Here is a 23377-nt window from a genome sequence, read left to right as displayed (position 1 = left end):
ACTTTTTATACTAGGTTGCCTTTTAATAGCTTTATTTATACGCTTTTCTTATTTTTATAAGCTTATAAAAATAGTAAAGGTAATAAATAAATTTTATAAATAAATTATACTTTTTAAAATGCCCGCTATAGCTATCACACACATGGGCGAGACTCTGCCCGAGGCAGGAAATTATCCTATAATGCACACAATGCATGAGATTTCATCTTTAACAAGAACAATAAAGTAATTTATCTAATAAAAGACCTTATAATAAGGCTACTCCTACAGGAATGACCATGAGTCGGTTGCCTTGTTAGCGCCATCATTCCATCTCTGATACCATGCAGCAGAAAGAGCATTCAGCTTTGTCCCTAAAGCTCAATCATGTTCAGCGTACTTGAGCGAACCGATGAGTCGACGGATGAACAAGGTCGGTCCCGATGACAGGCCTGAGATGATCATCTTCCTCCTTTATAACAAATCTCCTCGCTGTCTCGGAAGCTCTTGCCGGTTGCGTCTGGTCGCTTATAGATTTCACAGTGTCAATATGCAAGTCGGTGACAATGCACAGGCTCACTCACTCGTGCGCATAGACGGCTGTCAATAAGCCCTAATATTAACGACTAGCAGAATAATTATAGTGAGAGATTTTCACGACCAAAAAAGTCTGGTTTTTCCTCCCGAAATATTGGCCTCGTTCAACGTTTGCCGCTCAACTTTTTCAACGCCCGCTGTCCCCCGTCACTCGACTTTTGCAACGACAGGCGGCGTCCAGGAGCCGTCGAGAATGGCCTCCCGGCCCCAGTAGGCGCGTATGTAGAGCGAGAAGCGGCCATCCGGGGCCGGCAGCCAGTTGCTCTCCCTGTCGGCGCCCGGCGACCTGGCGCCCGCGTAGAGGGTCAGCGAGCCGTCGGCGTCGCGCCGCAGCGTCTTGTTCTTGGTGCCGAGCGAGTAGCGCGCGAGGTCGTTTGCGTGGAACAGGTGCTTGTCGTTGTAGAGCGTCAGCGACCAGAAGCCGTCGACGGGAGGCTCTTGTCCCGCCGCAAACAAGATTTCGTAGCTGCCACTGCCGTCGAGCTCGCCGCCCGCGCCGTCAGAGTCGGTGTAGAAGTACTGCGTCTCCGTGGGCCGGTTGTCGAACATGTTGGACTTGGAGGTGCCCGTGCGGTCGAAGTAGTCGACGCCAAACTGCGCGTTGTTGGTCGAGCGATTCCAGCCGTTGCCGGCCGGACGCCCGTTGTGCTTCCACTCGAAGAAGGGGCGGATGATGGTGTCCTCGGCCTCGACCGCGGTCGCGACCACGACCTTTTTCAGCTCGGGGTCCTTGGCCGCGGAATCGAGCAGCAGGCGGAACTGGCCGTACAGCGCGTCTTCGCCTGGCAGCGGCTCGACGGTGTTGAGCACGTCGGGGAGCTGGTCAAAGAATTTTTGAGGCACCACCCACTTGGTCTCGCCGCTGGCGTCGCCTCCCGGGCCGGGAATGTCCTCGACGTGGGCCCAGTCGATCGTCTTCATGGCGCCGGTGAAGTCCTCGAGCGGATAAAAGACGACGCTGTTGATTACCGCCTGGATGGCGGCCTTGTCCTCGGGCGTGTCATCCTGGAAGATGCGCGGGATGGCGTTGGCGAGCGGCGTCGGGCACCGAATGACCTCGCGGACGCCGTCGGGCTTCAGGCCGCTCCACCTCGGGCCGGCCAGCAGGTAGAAGCCGGGCTTGGTGTTGTAGGGCTTGCCGAGCTGGCCGAACTGGTCGGTGCGTGCGTCGTAGAGCGCGTACACCCAGAAGCGGTCGCCAAAGTCGGGCACCTGCGCGATGACGGGCTGCTCGTCGAGCGCGAAGTAGCCGAGCCCGTAGACGACGTCCTGGTTGGGGCACGTCACAAACGTCTCGGCCGGCTCGATGTAGTCGTGCAGCATGCCGATTTGGCCGTACGGCGCCACGGGCAAGACGCCGTTGAGCAGCGCCGGCTGCGGCGCTTGCGTGACGCTGGCCGCACGGTTGAGCATGTTGACCATCGGCCAGCCCCAGATGTAGGCCATCTGCGCAATCGCTCGGGCATAGCTGGGCGTCATGACGATGCCCGGAGCAGGCGGCGTCACACCTACGGGTCCCTTGGAAGCGGCATTAGTTGTGGCTGCGACGAGAAAGGCCGTTTACAGTCTGGTGGCAGGGGAACCTGTTCGTGCCGGCACTCACCATTGTCAGTTTGGGGGGTGTAGGAGTCAAGGCTGATGAGTGAGGAAGGATGGGCTTCGATGATGGCAGAGAATGAGTGCTTCAAGCTTACTTGCGCACATCGACGAGAAAGCAAATGCTGTCAACGTCAAGGAAATGATGGCGATTTTATCCTCGTGGGAGAGTCAGGATACGTGATTGAGGCCATGGCCGAGGCCTACACCGAGTGCAACCTATTTGATAGTATCTGCATATTTATTTACCTGCAGATGCGTGGCGTCCAATAGTTGAACAAAATGTACCGCTTCGTTACAGCAGTGTGTCGTATAAAGCATATTATCATATTTTATTCTGCTGAATATAACAAAACCTAGGCTACCCCTCACGAGAATTGCTTTTCCTTCCTGCAATAACTACCAGACTCTTCTTGTAACCTGTAAACGAGAGGCACCTTCTGGCCCTTTTGTAGTTTTTCCGAGTGTTTCATTACGCATCGGCCATGGCCTCGTGTATAAATAACGTATTACCAAGACGATTTTATCCATGAGCCCTAAGAGGCGAAAGCGTAGTGAAACACATATTTACTAGGATATTTTTACTCAATCTCCTCCTTTCTCCTATCCCACCATTACTATCTAACCCCAAGCCTTTCCTCCATCTGCGCTCAACATGGCCGACCAACTTTCACCGTTGATGAAGCAAATCAACCAGGGCAACTGGCTGCCGCACAGGGAGGCGGAATCGCTCCGTGACCAACTCTACTACCAAAATGCCGTGCAGGCCTATATCCTGACCATTCCCATCCTCAACGTCATCGGCCTCCGCGACGGGTCCGAGGCCCAGTTTGGATCCGGGTACAATGTCCTCCCCATCTGGAAGGATCGCATGGACAGCCGCGCCTGGGTTCCAACACCCAACGCCGACGTCATCTACTCCATGAGCTACCTGGACCTGAAGCAGGACGGCCCGCTCGTCGTCGCAGCGCCGCCCAACGTCATGGGCATGTTTACCGACTTTTACCAGCGGACCATCACCGACGTGGGCGCGACCGGCCCCGACGGCGCCAACGGCGGTCTCTACCTGCTCCTGCCGCCAGGATACGACCAACAGGTCCCCAGGGGCTACTTCTCCTTCCGGTCGCCGACGAACAACGTCTTCCTCTTCTTCCGCACCATGATGCCCCGGGGCGAGCACGGTCCAGACCCGGCGCCGGCCGTGGAAACTGCCGAGCAGACCCGCGTCTATCCGCTCCGGACGGCGGAAAAGGACGTCAAGCCCATGGAATTCCCAAACGCCAGCGGCATACGCATAAACATGATGTATCCCGTCGACAATTCGTACTGGACAAAACTCAAGGCCTTTGTCGACTACGAGCCGGTGGCCGCCATCGACCCCATCACGCGCGGCCTCCTCGCCGCCATCGGCATCGCCAAAGACGCCCCCTTCCAACCAAACGATACGCAGAGCGCAGCTCTCCAAAACGCTGTGGCCACGGCACCGCGGATGGTACTGGCAGCCCGCCAGCTCGGACGACCGGACAAGCGCGATCTGTATTACCCTGATCGCCAGTATCAGAACACCTGGGCCTGCGCCACGGCGGAATGGATGCAAGACAGCTACCTCGACGTCGCCCAGCGAGCGTCCTACTTCCAGGTCGCGTATGCCTCGTCTCCGGCCATGGTGATGCGCACCGTCGACGGCGGCTCCAAGTACCCGTTTACGACTCGCGACGCCGCGGGCGAGTTCCTCGACGGCTCGAGCTCGTACAGGCTTCGCCTTCCGCCGAACCCGCCTGCCGAGCTGTTCTGGGCCGTCACGGCGTACAATGTGACGGACGGGACGATGACGGCCGCCGAGCAGCTCCTGCCCTCGGTCAACGGGCTCGGCGCGGTCAAGGCCAACGACGACGCGTCGGTCGATGTGTATTTCGGGCCGGGCAAGCCCGCTGAGGCTGCCGACACCAACTGGATACAGACGGTCGACGGCCTCAACTTTTTGGTTACCCTCCGTCTTTATGGCCCTGGCGTGGACTTCTTTGACCAGACGTGGAGGCCGGATGACCTGGTGAAGATGGACTAGGCTAATAAACGGTGACTTGGCCCTTGCGGTGGAAGAATATTGGCTTTGGGAGATGTGCTCCGCGTTGTGCTCACAATGCTGCAAGGTAAGCCGGGTGAGTAGATTGAGCTTGAGGATGCCCAAGTCATGATGGACTGCGGGGGTGACTGGGTATTAAAAACCTATTTTTTTATATTAGCTTATAATATTAATTTTTGGTTGTTTCGCACTGTAGTTAAATAAAATTACACGCATAATACAAGTATCGTGCAAGCGTAAAATATAAATTAATACTAGTTATTTATAAAATTTATAATTATATAAGTACTTTATTATATTTAATATTATTTATGATAAAAAAAATGAAATATTACAAAACTACAAAAACTACATGTGGAAATGCTCTGCTCAGGATACAAGGCAGGTATACAGGGTAGTCCATCTTCCTCATCACAAGACCATGCTCCGTGCGGGACAAGGCGTGTGATGGGCACGTTCAATATTCTCCCTCGTACAAACTCGACTCGAGAAATAAAAACGACGGATAAAATACTGCCGGTCATTCCATCCGCAATACCCGCCCCAGAGCGCACCATGACACAATGGCACATGCCACATGCCCCGTCAGGCGTCATTCCCGCGGCCCTTACAAACCTAGGCATCGACGCCGATGGTTCTTGTTCCCGTGTTGATCCAGATCGAAGCTGCGCAAGGAGAGAATATTCCAGGTGGCACGGCGACAAAACTAGCGTAATCAGGGCTGGGGCAGAATGTTGCAAGCCGAACTACTAGTTTGGTCCTAGTGGAGGCGTAAAGTCTCTGCGTATCGGTCGATACGAATCCGAAGCATAACGAGCGATATCGCCGATATCCGTGTCACTTGCAGGGCTGCCTCATGCACGGCACATTGGCTGGAGACGGCCAGAAGGGAAAAGGGCAGGTGGACCGGATCGAGCTCGGTTGCAAGCAAACGCTTGTATTTCCTGCAGAGAAGAACATGTATGATTGTATTCATTTCCGGTCGGAATGAAAAGCCTATTGGCCACAGGTTGTGATGCGGGCACATTGACCGTTGGTGAGACCACGTTCGGATAGTAACATCTCATTTCCTGGCCTGCCTGTAGCGAATCTGGGGAAACTTGATCCTCTCGGCTGGGCTCCCGAAACATGTTGGTTGTGGAGATGATTGCGTGAGCAGCCGTCCATCCATCACGGCGGTTGGTTTGATGAGAAACAGCCAAACATGGCAGCGAGGGGCGCCCGGCGGCAAATGCGCCGTGTCTTGTCGGCAATTGATGATTTCGATAAGCGATAAGTTGCGTCTGGTTGCATGCCTACTCTGTACGCCACGCACTAGTATCGTCCGACGGGTAGGGCAAGACGCACGTTGGTGACGGCAGCCGACTGCTCGTCAGGCGACACGAGACCATGGCTTGCCAATCGCATTTGCTGGACAAAGGGTAGCGTTGTAGTATGAGGTAGCAAGGAGAGCCCGATAACATGGGAAAATATGAGCCTCATGCAATACTCCGTAGAATGCTTGTGATACAACATGACAAGCCCGCCTCACAAGCTGGGGGAGAGACCGCTTCCAAAGGCCTCTTGGTGACGCCGGTATCGTTCCTGGATGCCAACGTGGCCGACTCCACAAGCCGTACGAGCCGCTGTTGATCATCTTGCATCTGTCGCCTCCGGACAATCTGCCGCATCAGTTGGCTCGTGGTGAGGGCCGGAGTCCGGGGGCTTCAGAAAGTTCCATGCCTTCCTTCCAAAATACCCGAAACCTCCCAGTGCCATCACCATCCCGCCACAGCTCTGCATGTAATACTATGTATGTACGTTATACTTCGGATGATGGGTTCATGCCAAAGACCTTGGCGCCCTTCAACAAGATGGTAGTATTCTTGGCTGAGAGATATCAGGGGATCCCCGCAGTGTAACCCAGTCTCTCCACCCGAGAAGCTTCAGCGAATACATACAACCAGGGACGCCAGGTCGGTGAACCATGCCTGTTTTAATTCTAGTTTCATGCACGAGAGGGCCTCGGGGCTATGGTTCGCACAAAGCGTTGATTCTCCTCCTTGCGTCGGGTTGTGTAAGTGGACCTTTCTCCTCGTCTGACAATGCCGACAGGGCCAGGGCCTGCAAGCAATTCAACGCAATGTCACGATGTTGAGTGGACGAGGAGACCAAGTCCAGCGCCACCTTTCACCTTGGAGAGCCACGGGCCTGCCTCCTCCGCCTCCAGGATAGTACGGCCTTCTGACGTCCATATTTCCAAGCTTCATTCATCCTTGACAGATCGGGTCCTGCCTTGTCCCCCCGAGGCCTTGCTGAGCTGCAACCCCGTAGTCAGATGACGGCGCGTGACGACGTTTGCCTGTGGCGGGCCAGAACTTCTTGAAACCATTCATATTCCATCGTGGTTGGCTCAGCCTGTTGTGGAAAGTCTCACTCGTCCAGCCCAAAGCATACTCCATAACCAGTGGCCAGCGTTCGATACGACGCTATTTCGGCTGCTGGTTTCACTCAATCTCAGCAGGCCGCTGCATTACCAGGTTTAAATTAACTAGGCGAATCGCAAGGGTCGCGAGGGTCGCCAAGGCCACCCTCAACTGCCGCGTCGGTCGTTTTGCCTCGATTGAACGACTTCGAAAATTACCGTGCAACTTCGCTTTTTTTCACCGCCGTCGCAGCCGAAAAGATGCTCCTGTACACAAGGCTTGCTGCCCCCAAAGTCCCCAGAAAGCGATCACGGGCTGGTGAGTCTCACGAGTTGGTTTGAGCTGTGCAGCGGCCTGTCAGTCCGCTCTATGCCATCGTAAAATTTCGCTGCTAATCGCTGTCCCACCACACTCGACACAGGTTGCAACTATTGGTGAGCATTCTCCATTCCATGTCTTGACAACTTCGTGGCCAGTCTTCATCGCTAACTCGACGCAGCAAAGACAAGGTATTATTCCGCCTTCGCCATGTCATGTCGTTGGTGCCACTAACAAGATGTACAATAGAAGAAGAAGTGTGATGAACTTCGGCCAACTTGTAGTAGATGTCAGGAGCATGGCGAGGAGTGTCGGTATGAACCAGTCAAGCCGCGTCAGCGCCACAAGATCGAGGTTTCCAACAAAAAAGTATCAAATGAAGAATCCCCCCTACTTCCTGGGGATTCCAAGAGCTGCGTGTCAGTCCAGACAACGCCAGATCATCAGCTGGCGTTGACGGGGACATCAACCTCCCACGAAACAGACCACCCCGTTCCGTGGGACAGCTCTGAGTCCATATCAAAGGACTGTGGACGCGATTCTCTGGGCCCCCTTGGCCATGATTCATTACCTCTGTTAAGGAATGGAACCCAGCACCTACCTGGGAGCCTCCTTGTCCATTCAAAGTCCAGTCACAACCCATCCCTCCCCCTCACAGCGCCTGCAGCCACCCCGTCGCCGCTGTTCGAGTTCTGTGCACCTGCATTTGAGGAGTTTTCCAACGACTACCATCACCGAGTCCTTGTGAACCATTTTTGCAATACCCTTTCCCATCTGATAGTTTTGAGAGAAGATGAAGGAAACCCATTCCAACAACTTGTTCTTCCACTTGCGCACAACAGTCCGGCCGTTAAGAGTGCCATTTACGCGCTCGCCAGCGCCCACTTGGAAGGAAACAGGGCTCAGATGATGGAGAACGACCAAAAGAGTATTCAATTTCACAATGAAGCCGTTCGTAACCTGGCAAATCTCATAGGAAAGGGCAATAATGGAGACAAGAATGAGTTGCTGGCAACCATTATTTTACTAGTGTACTACGAGGTGGTGAGTCCGATAAACGTTTTTTTGTCGTTGTTTTGTCATCGATCAACTCACAGTATCATAGCTCGTACAAAGACGGCGTTCAAATCTGGTCGAAGGTCATTTAAAGGGGGCGATGGCGATCATGCGGAATGGACCGACTAGAAATGACCAGACCAGTTTGTTTTTAGACCGAGTAAGTCCGCCGCAAATCAGAACATGAGGTAAATACCTAACTCGTCCAACCAGGCGTTCCGATTTTACGATGTGATTGCAGCTTTGTCATCTGGTACGGCGCCAGTGTCGGATCATCCAAGCTGTGACAGTTTCACGGGGCTCCTTGAGCAGACCGACTCACAAGGCTCATCATCGCCACCTGTCAGCGTGGACGCGTTGCTCGGCCTCGCCACATCTCTATGGCCAGTCATTCACAGACTATCGGGTCTCCTTACTCTAAAGAACTGTATGGAAGAATCAGTATCTCGTGGTGACTTCTCGGGTACTGCCGATCTGCGTGCTAGATTCGGCGCGGAATGCGCCGCTGTTGAATCTTCTCTCGAGGAATGGCAGCCGATGCTACCAGTAGTCTGTGATCCCCAGACTAATCTTGAACAATCAACCGCCAGTTTCGGGGCGAGAATGAGTCAGTTTCAAAGCATTTTCAATACGGCCTTGGCCTACAGGCACTCGGCTCTGGTGTACCTGCATCGGACCATTTATGATTCTCCTAGAGGTGACCCAACGGTGCAGCGCCATACCTCCATCAGCCTCGTGCACTGTGAGGCGACGGTGAGACACGAAGGACCTATGGGTGCACTGCTATGGCCCTTGTTTGTTGCGTCCTGTGAGGCTGTTGAACCAACAGATAGAGATTTGGCCAGCAAAGCTTTTAGGGGCATTGGCCAAAGGCAGGGAATGGCAAATATCGACAGGGCTTGGGAGGTGGTGCAAGAAGTCTGGAACCGGGCGGATAAGATCGATGACCACAGCCCAGAGGCGATCATCACTCCAGGACAGGGTAAGAAGGATCTATGGCGAAGAGTGAGCGAGGACATGGGAATGGCCATCGTTTTTGGATAAGAACTCTTTGTTTCCCCTGTAGATATGAGAAAAGACGTGATAATTGCTAATTGGCTTGATGAGGAGACTTGGGACGAGACTGTGCAAAGACAGCCGCCTACGTTTCCCAGAACAGGTGCCAAAGGCAAGCGATTCCGACTACCCAAAGACCAAAAGACAAAGGGCTTTGGAATAATATGAATGAGTGCTTTATCCCGCCATGTCCCTAGGTGACACAATGTCAAGCGGAAACCCTGCAATGAAGCAGATTCGTCACTGAATAAAGTAGTTAGTATTCTGCCGTGGTCTGACAATAAAACCTGTTCCGTAGTCTACTTCGCTGGCGTGCCGTATCCCTCTGATGGCACTGTATTACAGAATCAACGGACCACGTGTATTATGGTGTGACATGACTTGGCTCCTGTTGCTGGCAAAATTGCACTGCAGTATCGCTAAAACAAGCTCTTCATTTTCCTAGATGCGGCATCCTGTCGGGCATCCGCCGCATCATAGTTCTTGGAGCTTTTAGTCGAGACTCCAGTCGGCTAGTATGAATACTCGAGAGGCCGGTCTGCGTTGCCGGACTACCTACCCTTGTGAGAGAGGTGATTGCCTCTCACTGTTGGCGGCCTCGCATTGTGAATCGATTCTATGCTGACTCTATCATGCAAGCGATGTTGATGCGCAAAGTGAACACAGGTTCTGGTCGACAAAACCATAGAATTCCTGTTGGCTGGTAGTGTATATCGATGTAGAGGGTCATACGGAGTATAGCTAACTGGACAGGCAAGCATGCCCGCAAAGAATTTGGCAAAGATGCTTACATTGAATGAAGTTGCCTTCGTTTGCAGACAAGTTGCAGACTATTGGGTTTAAAAACGGTGCACCGTCATCCAGGATTTTCTCCTTTTGGTAACACGTTTAAAGCTACACTCCAGACACACAGACCTTTGAACCCCCTGCTCGCACTATGACTTGATTGCCACAGCCGCCTAGTGAGCGAATGGTAAAGGAGGAGAGGGAAAAAAGGTACGTATCTGCAAACTATTAGCCAGGAAAGAATGCAGGGTGGGAGAAAGCCACAGTTTGGCCAAGTTACAGGTAAACCTTCCTCACAGCTCGGAGGACTTTACGGAGTATGGCCCGCTGATTTCCGGCCCGAGATGGATGGGTCACTGGGGAAGCTTGGCCATAACCAGGGAGTCGGCATCTTTTCCTGTCGTACAATACAATGCCGACAAGCCAAGCAAACGTTCCGCCGATGCTGGAGCCCGCACTGCCCCGGTTTTCCTCAGTTTAGACTCCGTCCTAAAGCCATGAAGAGGCGCAGGATGTCGCAGGGATCATCGTGATGCATTCCCTACATCAAGTTGCCTTGGTTGGATGGTCCCAGACGGGTAGATGATTGATTCTGTATTGTAGCCTTGACATGAGATGCTATTCACAGGCAACTGAACAGTAGAGGGTTGTCTGGTATCGGAAGACTCGGCATGCTTTAAAGTTTGTGCTGGTAGTCGCACATTGGGCGGTCTTGTGCTATTATATGTCGATGTCGTCGAGTCGAGCTGAAAATAAGGATGTGCGGACCAAACGGCGCGGTTGGGCGGAGTCGAGTCAACCCAGCCAGCACCAACCAGAAGTGGCAGCGAGGTTGTCTCAGTCCGATACATGCTTTCGGCTTCATGAATATGTACGTGCATTTCTGCAAGTAGGTATGTACTTGCAGAAAATGCATGTGTCTCGGGACTGTACCAACCGCAACCTTTGGAGAGATGGGTTTTGTCGAGGGGGGGTGATTGTGGCCAACTTTAGAAAGCTGATGGCGAAGAAAATGACGAGTCACCTCGAAATATCCGTCCAGAGGTCTTGATGCGCGTCTGCAGCACGGGTACAGTGTACATTGCAGGGCAATCGAGCTACTTTGTGCATGTATTCGCGTATCGTGCCGACCGTATGTAGCCCTCGGGTGAGCCAGTAGGTACACGGGACATGCGTACTTGGTCGCTTGCAGTCCAGGGCAGGAGCAACCAGACCGGCCCACCGCCCACCGCCCACCGCCCACACACCCCTGCCTCCCGCCTGGGCCCGCTTGTGGTTGCACCTTCCCCGGTCTTCCGCCCGTCCTCGCAAGTTGGCTGGGCTCCATGACCCCCAATGTCCAGGAGCGACCCTTGCAACCTCAGAGCCGTGACTGGCACCCGGCAGCACATGCGCACTCTGAGCTTCTCTCCAAAGCTGGCACCTGGGCTGTCAGTCAACGCCATCATTGAACGCCAGCGCCGGCGCCAACGCCAACGTCCACGCCAACGCCTCGGCCAAACAATAATAGCCAACAGCTCTTGCGGCACGCGGGAGCTGAAGACGCCTCTATTGCACGTCCGCATCTCTAGGTCCCGTCAAGTCGTCTTGGCCTTTGTAGCTGCAATTTCTGGGCGTCTCCGCCTCGGGCTTCTTGTCCGACCAGCTCGACAAAGGCCATCCAACAGTCTTCAATGTAGGCCGCCACAAAACCACCACCTCATCATCCCTCTCCCATCAGCCGTCCGCCATCCGGCGCCCGCCATCTGTCTGTCATCCGCCTTCCTTTGTTCGACTGCCGTGGTCGTCCTCTGCCCTCTGCCCAGCGCTGAGCACCACGGCACCACCATGTCCGCTGACGTCTCGGTTTAAGCACCCCCTCTTCCGCCCTCTTGCCATTTATGCTTTGCGCTGGCTTCGTCTGAAATCTGTGCGCCGCACCCCTTTGTTCCCTTGGGACCCGTCCTGCGCCTAGTATCGTGAAGCACGACTGGGCCGACCCGCGACGCCCAACCCGAGCATTCCCCGCGAAACAAAGGCGAGCTTCACCCAGTGTCCCTCTCGTCCACGCCACCACAACGACAAACACCTTCACACCGCACCTCACCGTCATGGTCATGGTCTAATCAAACCATGACCTCGCTGCTCAACAAGACGGATTCCGGTCCTCCGCCGCCTCGCCAGATCCGCTTCGTTAACAATCAAGGCCAACCGCCGTCCAAGCGGCGCAGAATCAACGCCGCGTGAGTCCATCGTCCTCTTTGTCTCAGCCTCTGCGACTCTGCATTGCGTCGCCAGCCTCCCCCCAATGCTGCCTGCCATGTCCTTTCCAACTACCCCTCGTGCGCCTCGCCATTCCTCAAAACACAGGATGCCCTGAATATTGTTCGAGTCCAAACCAAATGGTCCCATCCTCTAACTAGTACTGCAGTTGCTTGACCTGCCGACGACGGAAGACGAGATGCGCCGGTGAGCGACCGGTCTGTTCGACATGCACCAAAAATGGACATCAGTGTCAGGGATATCCAGAAGATAGCCGAAAAGATGTTCCTGTAGAATCGCTTGAAGCTAAGCTTGCTGCTGACGACGATGACATCCCATTGGATGACATTCCAACCGAGGACGACAGCAAGAAAACGGTGCACGAGAAATCCGATGCTATACCCACACCGCCAACCACCAACAGTGTCGTCATCGTCAACGGCCATGAAACCAAGAAACATGGCTCCTTATCCCCATATCGCAAACCTCTCGTCGCCCGCACTGAACTAGACACCCTTAAGCCTCCCATCTCTCCGACACAACACGCATCACACCCTTCAGCCAATTCCGACGACACCCCAGGCTCACCGACTTTGCGCCGCAATTACAACCATCGAGTGCCATATTTTCGATATTTCGGTCCCACTGCGATTGTGCCTGGATTCAAACAAATGGTCGTATCTGTCCGAGACAGGCGCAGGTCTACAGGAGGATCACAGTCCGCAGCCTCGCCATTGTCAAATCCGAGTGGCCTCCGTGGAAGCAGTATTGCCGTGGGTAGTGATGTTGCCGTGGAGGACATGCCGGTTTATGACCCCAGTAGTCACCTGCCCGTCCACCCAGTCATCCTGTCTCTGGTCGATACCTTCTTCTTGCACCTGGGCTGCAATTATCCCTTCCTGAAGAAACCCAAGTTTGTACAAATGGTCAAGGAGAAGCGAGTTGAGCCCATACTCGTTGATGCCATATGCGCCATTGGGGCCAGGTTTTGCGACATTTCTCAATTCACTAGCGGGAACGACAAGATGCCTAGGACGGAGAGGGGCCAGGTTTTCGCACAACGAGCCAAACATGCCACTGTAGAAACGTTTCCCTGTCCCTCAGTCGGAGCCGTCCAGGCATTGCTTCTCATGGCTTACGAGGGCTTCGGCGCCAACCAAGACAGCGCGTTATGGATGTATCTCGGCCTTGCCATTCGGATGGCGGTGGATTTAGGCTTGCAGAAGAGGGTCGGCATCCAATATCAAGGCGAGAAAGATCCATGGTACACAAGACACAGAAGCCGGGGAAATGGAGATTCTGAGAGTCCAGAGGATAGGAAGACGAGTGACTCTGATGCCCTAAGCCTTGACGAGCAAAAGGAAGTGGAACAAGAGCGCATCGACACGTTTTGGGCCGTCTTCTTCCTGGACAGAGTCATATCCTCGGGTACGGGTCGTCCAGTCACATTTCGGGACGACGACTTCGAGCTGCCCTTTCCAGCCGCGAGGGTCGACCCTGAAACCGGGTGGCCGGTGCTCTTTCCAGTGCTTTTGGAAATCATCCACTTGTACGGGCGAGTGTCCGACATTCTAAATAACATCCGCGATGTCCGCGATCTCACCGAGGACAAATGGCGCAAACTTGCTACAATGGAACACGAGGTTACCAAGATGTACAAAAATTGGGATGCCCGGCTGCAGTTCAATGTCAGCAACTTCAAAGCATATTTAAACCTTAGGCAAGGGACGACCTTTATACTTTTGCATTTTTGGTTTCACGCCCTGTTTATTGTCCTTCACCAGCCCACACTGTTGACACCTTTTGGGGGACTGTGGACTGAGCACCAACTCCTTCCAGACAGTCGCGAGCTGAGCATGAGCAGTGCGAAAACAATTTGCGACATATTGTCATTTGCCGATCTCATAGACCCAATAAGCTTCATTGGCAACCCGTTCACCAGCCAGCCAATTTACATTGCTGCATGCGCCTTTCTCATGGAATCAAGTGCCAATGCGTCTGAAGGCTCGTCAAGAGAAAGCTCCCCCCCAGCGGTGACGAAGCGTCCAGCCACGCAGACAAAGACGTCAAACTCTAAGCACTCCAGGCACTCGCTTCTTGCTTCTGCAGCAAACCAGAATTATCAGCGCTGCTATAACTCGTTGCAACAGATGCATGCATATTGGGGAGGCGTTAAATACATTCTCACGGCCCTGGACCAGAAGGCCAAGGGTATCTGGGATTGCGAGACATATACCTCTGAAGAGTACGAAAGCACAAAGATGCCACCTCTTCAGCCTGGAGTTGCTGGTGATTTTGGCCATTTGACCCAGACTTCTCCGAAAGTTGGCGGGCCACCCATTGCTTGGAGCTTGGCTGGCACGGCGAACTCACCTAACTCGAATCTGACTTTGATGTACCAAAACTCAAATGGTCATCCCGTGAGTAATGCTCCTCATCAACACGCTCGGAGCGTTCAACAACGTCAAGCAAGCACGCCTCCAGGAAATATGCTTTACGACCCTATCAGACAAAGTATGCCTGCGGAACCAGGTAGCATGTATCCGCCAGCGGTTCCACCATCAAATCTAGCTGGGCCGACTACTTCGCCTCGCTGGACTCGGGCTAGAAGGCCGTCTACTCTATCCAATGCAGCCGGCCAGAGCCATGTTGCAGGGGCCAGCGACGGTTTCTCCGATCCTGGGGCCGAAGGATCAAAAGTTTACATGCCCTCCGGGTTTACCCCCGTCAGCCAACATTCTGCCAGCTATGAAGGATATACTGCGTCGCCAACGAGCAATTTGGCAGACGGTAACTCCCAAGGCCGCGGCGGGGGCACGGCCAACAATAGTGTTTATTACGCACAGGGCATGCCATATCAATCATCCTGGACATTCGGAAATGGAAGCATGGATGGCATCACATTCGACAGCCAGGATATTGATATTGGTGCTTTGGGCTTACAACAACCAGATCTCATGAGTGGATGGCTCGAGTATATTCCGAGTGATGGTGATGTCCTCGGCCTATTCGAGAACCATGACATTAACAATGGGCAAGGAAATCAGACTGGTCAATAACCAGCAACCCGAGTCGTTTTCCCATACCCAGTTGGCTATGAAGAATTGCGAAAATTGTCGTTTGTTTTTAAAGATGTATTGGATGAAGCCTGATTATACTTTGAATGGGGTATAGAAACGGCACCTCGGTCAGTTTGGCGTGGCGTTTACAGCGTGGGGGCATTGGGATTTTTGCTTTCTTGATTGTATCACATTGGACTATATATAGTATTTTATGACTTGGGGACTGGCATGGGACAACAGCAACAAAAAGTGAGGAATTGCGCTGGGGACTTTTGCGACTTGTGACTTGGGCTTGGGACACGAAATACTGTACGGATACGGGCTTTTGGTTGGTTTGTCTTGTATAATGAAGGACAAGTGGAATGTTTGGGCGTAGTAATTATTGCATCACGGCAGCATTAGCGTGCTTCAGCATGCAACATCGCACACAGCATACGGTACATGTGTCAAGGTTCATTACGACGCATTCAGCTTGAAGAAGATCTTTTTTTTGATACAAAAACTTGTTGGGCTCGGCTATCTAGAATAAAATATATTTGGAGCCATTTTCTGGCTCAGCGCCGAATCTTGTTTTGCAGATATCTAACTCAACTAAACCAAGTGACATATGCGTCCGTAAACTCCTAAACTTTGTTTCGATTGCGTCTCGTATAGTCTTTTTCCACATGTATATGTTTGTATCCAGTCGTCACGGGCGTTACTTGTGCTTGGCCATCTGGATGCCAATCTGCCTCGCATGCTGAGCCATGACGGCGTCAGTAATAGCCAAGGTCGCCATGCCCTCTATAATAGGCACCGCACGGGGCACCACACAGGGGTCGTGGTGGCCCTTTACCGACAAGACCCCCTCGCCCGTGGCGTCATATAAGGCCGTGGTTTAGTCTTGGCTGATGGTCGCGGGGGGGTTACAGGCAACGCGGAAGAAGATGGGCATGCCGTTAAAGATGCCGCCTGAGTTGTTGGTCTTGGTGTGCAGGCGAGACCTGGGGATGCCCGTCTTGTGGGCGGCGGCGTCGAGGGCGGGAGCGGGGATAAAGGGGTCGCTGTGCCTGCTACCGCTTATTTCGGCCCGGGGCCGATCTCGAAGCCCTTGACAGCGGGGATAGAGAGCATAGCGTGGCCGATGAGGGCCTCGAGCTTGTTAAAGGCCGGCTCGCCGAGGCCGGAGGGGGCGTACGTTACCGTGCCGCCGGTGCTGTCGTTTTGGTCGCGCAGGCCGGCGACGCGGACCTCCATGCGCTTCGAGGCTTCGGCGTCAGGAACTCGTCGACCTTGTCGTGGGTAATTGTGTCGGCTAGGCTGAGGAACGTGGGGTCGGCGCTCATGGCGTCCGTATCGCCGAAGAGCTTGATATTGCCAACCGACGTGACAAAGGCGACAATTTCCACGCCGTACATGTCCCTCAACCACTTCTCTGCTACGGCGCTGGCGGCCACGCGGGAGATGGTCTCGCGCGCACTGCTTTAGCCGCCGCCGGAGCTGGCCTTAACGCCGTGCTTCTCGATGTAGGTCCAGTCGGCGTGGCTGGGGCGCGGGTAGAGGTCAATGGTCTTGTTTCCATAGTCCTTGGGTCGCTGGTCTTCGTTAAGGACCATCAGAAGGATCAAGGTGCCGAGCGGCCAAATTCTGTGCCGGAGTGGATGGTGACTCTGTCCTTTCCATTACGCGGCGTGGTGATGGCCGATTGGCCTGGTCGCCGGCGGTTTAGCTGAGGCTGGATGTCGTCTTCGACGAGGGCAAGGCCCGGTGGGCAGTTGTCGACGATGCAAGAGACGGATTTGCCGTGGGACTCGCCAGCGCTGGAGATGTCGGTGTCAGATGCGGTGGATTGGCGGGACGGGGGGAGGAGAAGGGGCGGATGGAATGTGCTTACGTTGTAACCGGAAGTAGTGTCCGAAGGTGGACATGCTGGGCGATTGATGCTGTTGAGGTTTGTCTCGTGGGATGGTGAGGAGAATTGGAGGAAGAAAAAGCGGACATCTGGATGTTTTTTGACTGCTCTGGGCCGATTTCGGTGGTGACAACTGGCGAAATTCGGGATTTGGCGGGGGAGGGGCAGGACGAAGAGCGACTGGTCAATGAATCTGGTGCCGTGCCGTTGGAACGGATAATAGAGCTGGCGAAGCAATTGCAATTGACTTTCAAGCTTGGAAAACAATGTGGTAATTAGATCACATCAAGGGTAAAAAATGTTTCGCAACATACCAGAGGCCTCGTAAATTGAATTTCACGACGGAGTCCCCACGGACATGACGCAGCATCCTCATACCAGGGTAAAGATTTATCCATTAAGTGTGGGTCCAGGAGGTACGTATGTACACCCAGAGCCAAAAAAGCTCGTGTAGACTCCTTCACTGAGCTCCAAATTGTCGATCTGATCCCTCACGCTCTTTGTAAAACAAGTCAGCCTGCAGGCCTCAATTCAGTCTGGTCCGGGACGATACACCGTTCAACTGCCTTGATCCCCTTTCCAGGCAGGCATATCCTGTCTGGTGAACAGCTTGCGGTTGGTGGCTCAAGTCTCGTAATATCTCCTTGACGCGGAACAACATCTCATCGCCTCAATGCGCTTCTTCGCTGAGCACTTCGTCCTCGCAACATCATTGGTGGCATGTCTCGCTGGGGCCCTTCGATGAGGCGGTTCACCTCGGCCCTCAAGACAACATGTCATCAGACACGCCTCTTCTCTGTCGAGGCTGCCGCTCACCACGCCAACAAGACACAAGTCTACATATCCAGGTCCAATGATCCTCTCTTGAACCTCTCCGTCGAGCATAGACTGCTGCAAACAACTCCGCCAGAGTCGACTATTTTATTGCTCTACGTTAACTCGCCATGCGTCGTCTTTGGCCGGAACCAGAATCCGTGGCTGGAGGTCAATCTATCGCGACTTGCGCAAATTGTGAACCGCCCAGACGAAATCGGATGGAAAGACTCTGCGGTCAAGCTTGTTAGAAGGCGCTCTGGTGGTGGAACAGTGTTTCACGACCTTGGCAATGTCAACTTCAGCGTCATTTGCCCTCCGCAGGCGTTTGATCGAGATAAACATGCGGAAATGATAGTTCGGGCGCTTAAGTCACTGGGACGACCAACTACGAGCGTTAACAAACGGCACGACATCGTCATGGACGTACAATTAGATGGCAAGCCGGCTCACAGCACATTCAAAATCTCCGGCTCTGCGTACAAGCTGACGCGTTTGCGATCCTTGCACCACGGTACATGTCTTCTTCGCAGTCCCAATCTGTCAAATATCTCGGGGATGCTTCGGTCGCCGGCAGAGCCCTTTGTGAAAGCCAGGGGTGTTGATAGTGTGCGGAGTCCGGTGAGGAATGTGGACTTGGATGTCGAGGTGTTCAAGGACGCGGTTGTCGGAGAGTTTGCCAAAATGTATGGTGACTTTGACGTGCAGACAGAATTCGACAGTCGCGCATCTCAGGATCAAAGGATAGCCAGTGGGTACGAAGAACTGCGATCCAAGGATTGGATATATGGACAAACCCCGCGGTTCACATTTTGCACTCATCCGTTTGAGGAGGATCCTCGCCATCGGCCTGAACTATCATTTGATGTAAGCAGGACAGACACATCTCAGAGCAACTTCTCCAGCTGACACCAGGGTAGCATAAACTTCACTTTGAAGCAAGACATGGCATTATTGAACGATTTAGCATTGGCGGGCAGCAAAACTTTAGCGAACAGCAGCTTATCAATCGTTCTCTTCATGACATATCCAACTGGGACACGCAGCTTTTTCAGGCTGGCCTGGGAAGGAAAGATGCCTACGACGTTGGAAGCTGGATGAACCGAATTCTTGGCACCGAATTTACACAAATCTCGTCGCCTGCTGCCATCTAATACAATCAGCAACCGTTGCTGTCATGCCGGATATTCAATAGAGTCCTTGAATCATAGAGCGTGTAGGATAGGTACATCATTTTCTTTGCGACATAGCACCGCGCACAACATACGGTCAGCCATCCTCGTAAATGGCCTAGGAATATGGTCTCCCCTGGCTACGCAGCGCATGAACAGGTGCGAAATACTGCGTGGCGTTTAACTGCGACAGTCGATCGGGTAGTCCCCTTTATTTGCTGGTTATAACGACCAAAGCCTTTTGGGACGTAGCAATTTGCCTTTGGCGACCAGCCGCAATTACCTTGGTATGGGTGCGGTGATACCAATGCAGCCACATCAACTACGCAGTCGGGAATTACCAACGCAGCAGTCATACGTCTTTAAAACTCCCGCATATCGGCAAAGCTCACATATACGCGTCCCCAACTATTCTCAGCGTGAATTGTTCAACGTAATTATCATGGAAGCTATCTGCGTCAATCAAAGGTGCCTGGACAGTCCGATCTGCCTATACGACGTACCATTCCAAACAGAGTAGGAGATGAAGAAGGGCGCAAAATAGTCAGGGGCAGACATCACCGTCAAGTACGTTGAAAGCCCAGTCGTGCCGCGAATTCCTCGTGCAGAGCCAACCTAATTGCAAGTTCTAGAATACAGCTCCAGTATCAAACACCGTTTGCATTGTCCATGAATAGGTGCGAAGGTATTATCTCTCTCCGCTGCCGATACAGAAGGTGGCAGGCTCAATGATACAACGGCAAATCAGCATCTCGGCATGTCTAAGCCCGAACCATGGAAGAAGCCGCCAGCAGAATGAGAACCTTGGGCCTTGTGTGCTGGTCCCGGGACGTCACCGCCGGGCAAGGATCCATCTCATTTACAATTCCGTTTCCTTACTGCCGGCCTGGGACGAAAATTGGGTAATGAAAATAGAAGAGGATATCTGTGTCGAGTACATGCGTTCCCCGCATGGACATTTAGGGCCCAAGATGGTTAGTTGCATGCGTTTTCACCGGACTATGTAGTATGTACATAGTAGTTGATGATGGGGAATTTGGACGACACCCCACTCAATCTATAATCTATTATCGCCAGGGTATTTGCTCACCTTCCGCATCGAGCAGCCCATGGCGGTGGTATCGGAGACCATTGCTGCAGCACAAATCGGACTAAATATGTAGACATGGTTAGGTAACAGGCTGGGGCCTGAACTATCCTCTTTGTCAGCTTTGTCGCTCGCGGTATTGCAAAGATAACAATGGTCTGAGCATTCGGCTGTACGCGACGTCGACTGTATGCGGCTTCCTTGCCGTCCTTGGCTGCAATGTATATATCTGCTCTCGCCGGCGCTGCCGTGGAGGGGGGAGTGCTATTTCAACCTTTTCGTACTGTTGTTTTATTCAGTCTTTGTCGCAACTGCCGGGATCCGCTTCAACCCAGGTTGTAATGGTGAAGCTCGAAATCGTCATGTCGCTTCTTGCGGCCGCTGCGACAGCTCTGGCCGCATCAGCTCGAGTCCCCGGAGGATATATCGTGGAACTTCAAGACGGCCATGTAAGTAGCTCTCCTACCATGTTCTTGATTTATCGCAGAAAAAGATATTGTGGTCTGACCTGGGCTCAGGACGCCTCAGCTGTGCTCGGAGCTCTGAACGACGAAGCCACCACTCGCATGAAGCTTGACTACAAGCTTTTCAAGGGCGTATCTATCCAGCTGCACGATGTTAAAAATGCCGAGAAAAAGGCAGAAAAGATTGCTCAAATGCCAGCGGTCAAGAACGTCTGGCCAATTGACCTCTTTGGCGTGCCCGAGTCCAATGTTCGCGTGGTCGGAACACCAGAAGCCGGCAAGATCTCCAGCCGAGATGGTATAAAGGCCGACACCTTCTCGCCTCACGTCATGACTCAGGTGGACAAACTTAGAGCCAGGGGAGTCACGGGAAAAGGCGTAAAAGTAGCCATTATCGATACTGGCATCGACTACACGCATCCTGCCCTGGGCAACAATTGCTTCGGCAAGGGCTGTCTCGTGTCATTTGGCACCGATCTTGTTGGCGACGCCTACACTGGATCCAACACCCCGGTGCCGGACAACGACCCCATGGACTGCAACGGACACGGATCACACGTTGCCGGTATTGTCGCTGCTCAGCCAAATCCCCATGGGTTTACTGGCGCGGCCCCTAATGTCACCCTTGGCGCCTATCGTGTATTTGGATGTGACGGCCTGGCTGGCAATGACATTCTTATTTCCGCCTTTAATAAAGCTTTTGAAGATGGCGCTCAGATTATTAGCGCATCTATCGTCGGGGCCCTCGGCTGGACTGAAGAGCCCTGGGCCGTCGCCGTTTCTCGGATTGTTGAACAAGGCGTCCCCTGCGCCATCTCGGCCGGCAACGATGGCGATCATGGACTCTTCTACATCAGTACTGCTGCCAACGGCAAGGGAGTTACCGCCGTCGCGTCGTACGACAACATTCTCACGCCCTCTGTGCACTTCCATGCCGGCTACAGCGTCGATGGCGGCAAAGCAACAGACTTCCTCTATGTTCCCGGAACGCCGGCCCTCCAAGGTGTTTCCATGCCGCTCTATGCCACCAGTCTTGATAGCACTATTGCCAATGACGCTTGCACTGCTCTGCCGGATAACACGCCTGATCTGGGCAAGTACATCGTTCTTGTCCGTCGTGGCACCTGTCTCTTTGCAGACAAGGCTGTCAACCTAGCCGCCAAAGGAGCCAAGTACATAATTGTTTATAACAACGTTGCCGGCGACTTTGCCCCCACGCTTGATGACTCTGCGTCTCTCATGAACGGCTCTGGCATGGTCACCCCTGAAATTGGTGCTTCGTGGGTGAAGAGCCTCAAGGCCGGGTCCAAAGTCAACGTCGACTTTGTCAGCTTTTCCAAGTCCCAGTCTGTTACAAGCGAGGTTGGCAACAATGTCACCGGCGGCGCAATCAGCCTCTTTTCCTCTTGGGGCCCGACTTGGGAAATGGATTTTAAACCGCAAATCGGCGCCCCTGGAGGCAACATCCTGTCGACATACCCTGTTGCCAAGGGCAGCTATGCCGTCATGTCTGGTACCTCCATGTCCTGCCCTATCACGGCTGCCATTATTGCCCTAGTTTCAGAAGTCAGAGGCACGCGCGATCCTCGGCTCATAAATGACCTTCTCTCTGCTACCGCCAATCCGCAGCTATTCAATGACGGCAAGCAGTTCTACAGCAGACTTGCCCCGGCTGCCCAACAAGGCGGCGGCATGGTCCAAGCCTACGACGCCGCGTACACGACATCCCTCCTATCGCCCTCTAGCCTTTCTTTCAATGACACCGACCATCGGGTTCGCGAGCTTAACCTCACCATCACTAATACCGGCAAGAACCCGGCAACGTATCGACTCGGCCAAGTCTCATCCCTGACCATGTACACTCTACAAAAAGGCTCAGTATACCCAATGGCCTTCCCAAACGAGGCAGCGGGCTCCTACGCCAGTCTTGCATTCTCGCAGGACAGCGTGACCGTCGCCCCCGGCGAGCAAGCAGTAGTGCACGTCGTGGCCACACCACCCGGCGGCCTTGACGGCGCCCGTCTCGCCCTCTGGTCCGGCTACATCACCGTCAACGGGACCGACGGCTCGTCCCTGTCGATGCCGTACCAGGGCCTCACCGACTCCCTGCGCAACTCGACAGTGCTTGCCTCCGACCAGTCCTGGATCTTCCACTCCAACGACTCCAAGAAGTACGTCAAGGCGCCCGACAACACCACGTTCCTGCTTCCCGCCGCGGGGAGTGCCGGCGCAGACGACGTCCTTCCAGCAGTCTACGTCGGCCTCGCGCTCGGGTCGTCCCAGGTGAAAATCGACGTGGTGCCCATGACCACGTGTCCGCCCAAGAACCTCACCACCGAAACCATGGGCATCAAGACCATCGGCCAGCCCTCCGGGTTCCCTAGCTTTTGGAACCCAAGGGGCGTCAGCTGGTGGTCCTGGGACGGCAAGCTCGACTCAGGCAGGTACGCGCCTGCAGGGAAGTATCAGTTCGTAACCAGGGCGCTCAGGATCTACGGCGACGAGAGCAAGACGCAGGACTGGGATGTGGCCAGGACGCAGTCGTTTTATATCAAGTATCGCAACTAACGGGCCGCGGCACTTGGAATACGATCTAGGTAGATGTCACGAATAGAGTAGTAGACAAGACAAACAACCCCCAGCGCTCGTGTACTGTTGCAAATTGATCGATTTCTCTTTTCCCCCTTGGAGAAGACGTGTTGGGCGCATGGCCCGGGCCCGTCCGCACGTCTAGATGCCATGTTGGACACCGGCGTCACTTGACAGATATA

At 53.7% G+C, this 23377-nt stretch overlaps 8 protein-coding genes across 8 annotated transcripts; 5 read left to right on the top strand and 3 right to left on the bottom strand.

Moving 5' to 3' along the window:
• Window positions 1–723: 723 nt before the first annotated feature.
• On the bottom strand, window positions 724–2182 carry G6M90_00g032130 (uncharacterized protein; the record flags this gene model as incomplete). Its single annotated transcript, XM_014687662.2, has 2 exons — window positions 724–2094; window positions 2180–2182. The coding sequence occupies 2 exons, from the start codon at window positions 2180–2182 to the stop codon at window positions 724–726; spliced, it is 1374 nt and encodes a 457-aa protein (XP_014543148.2).
• A 645-nt stretch (window positions 2183–2827) lies between these two features.
• Window positions 2828–4237, top strand: G6M90_00g032120 (uncharacterized protein; the record flags this gene model as incomplete). Its single annotated transcript, XM_014687661.1, has 1 exon — window positions 2828–4237. The coding sequence occupies one exon, from the start codon at window positions 2828–2830 to the stop codon at window positions 4235–4237; it is 1410 nt and encodes a 469-aa protein (XP_014543147.1).
• Window positions 4238–6920: 2683 nt separating this feature from the next.
• On the top strand, window positions 6921–9078 carry ARA1 (L-arabinose-responsive transcription regulator ARA1; the record flags this gene model as incomplete). Its single annotated transcript, XM_066130099.1, has 6 exons — window positions 6921–6978; window positions 7082–7094; window positions 7160–7169; window positions 7228–8022; window positions 8084–8194; window positions 8248–9078. The coding sequence occupies 6 exons, from the start codon at window positions 6921–6923 to the stop codon at window positions 9076–9078; spliced, it is 1818 nt and encodes a 605-aa protein (XP_065986223.1).
• A 2910-nt stretch (window positions 9079–11988) lies between these two features.
• Window positions 11989–15176, top strand: G6M90_00g032100 (uncharacterized protein; the record flags this gene model as incomplete). The annotated part of the gene is made up of 2 exons (XM_014687659.1): window positions 11989–12098; window positions 12287–15176. The coding sequence occupies 2 exons, from the start codon at window positions 11989–11991 to the stop codon at window positions 15174–15176; spliced, it is 3000 nt and encodes a 999-aa protein (XP_014543145.1).
• Window positions 15177–16238: 1062 nt separating this feature from the next.
• aro-2_0 (Chorismate synthase) lies at window positions 16239–16576 on the bottom strand (the record flags this gene model as incomplete). The annotated part of the gene is made up of 2 exons (XM_066130098.1): window positions 16239–16418; window positions 16451–16576. 2 exons carry the CDS (start codon window positions 16574–16576, stop codon window positions 16239–16241), a joined length of 306 nt encoding a protein of 101 aa, XP_065986390.1.
• Window positions 16577–16642: 66 nt separating this feature from the next.
• ARO2 (Chorismate synthase) lies at window positions 16643–17159 on the bottom strand (the record flags this gene model as incomplete). Its single annotated transcript, XM_014687657.2, has 3 exons — window positions 16643–16758; window positions 16845–16978; window positions 17053–17159. 3 exons carry the CDS (start codon window positions 17157–17159, stop codon window positions 16643–16645), a joined length of 357 nt encoding a protein of 118 aa, XP_014543143.2.
• Window positions 17160–17790: 631 nt separating this feature from the next.
• Window positions 17791–19037, top strand: lplA (Lipoate-protein ligase A; the record flags this gene model as incomplete). Its single annotated transcript, XM_014687656.1, has 2 exons — window positions 17791–18750; window positions 18804–19037. 2 exons carry the CDS (start codon window positions 17791–17793, stop codon window positions 19035–19037), a joined length of 1194 nt encoding a protein of 397 aa, XP_014543142.1.
• A 1467-nt stretch (window positions 19038–20504) lies between these two features.
• Window positions 20505–23174, top strand: vpr_0 (Minor extracellular protease vpr; the record flags this gene model as incomplete). Its single annotated transcript, XM_014687655.1, has 2 exons — window positions 20505–20591; window positions 20661–23174. The coding sequence occupies 2 exons, from the start codon at window positions 20505–20507 to the stop codon at window positions 23172–23174; spliced, it is 2601 nt and encodes an 866-aa protein (XP_014543141.1).
• Between the last annotated feature and the right edge of the window lie 203 nt (window positions 23175–23377).

The sequence above is a fragment of the Metarhizium brunneum genome, chromosome 2, assembly GCF_013426205.1.
Source record: "Metarhizium brunneum chromosome 2, complete sequence".
NCBI lineage: Eukaryota > Fungi > Ascomycota > Sordariomycetes > Hypocreales > Clavicipitaceae > Metarhizium > Metarhizium brunneum.
This window is presented reverse-complemented; position numbering and strand designations above follow the sequence as displayed.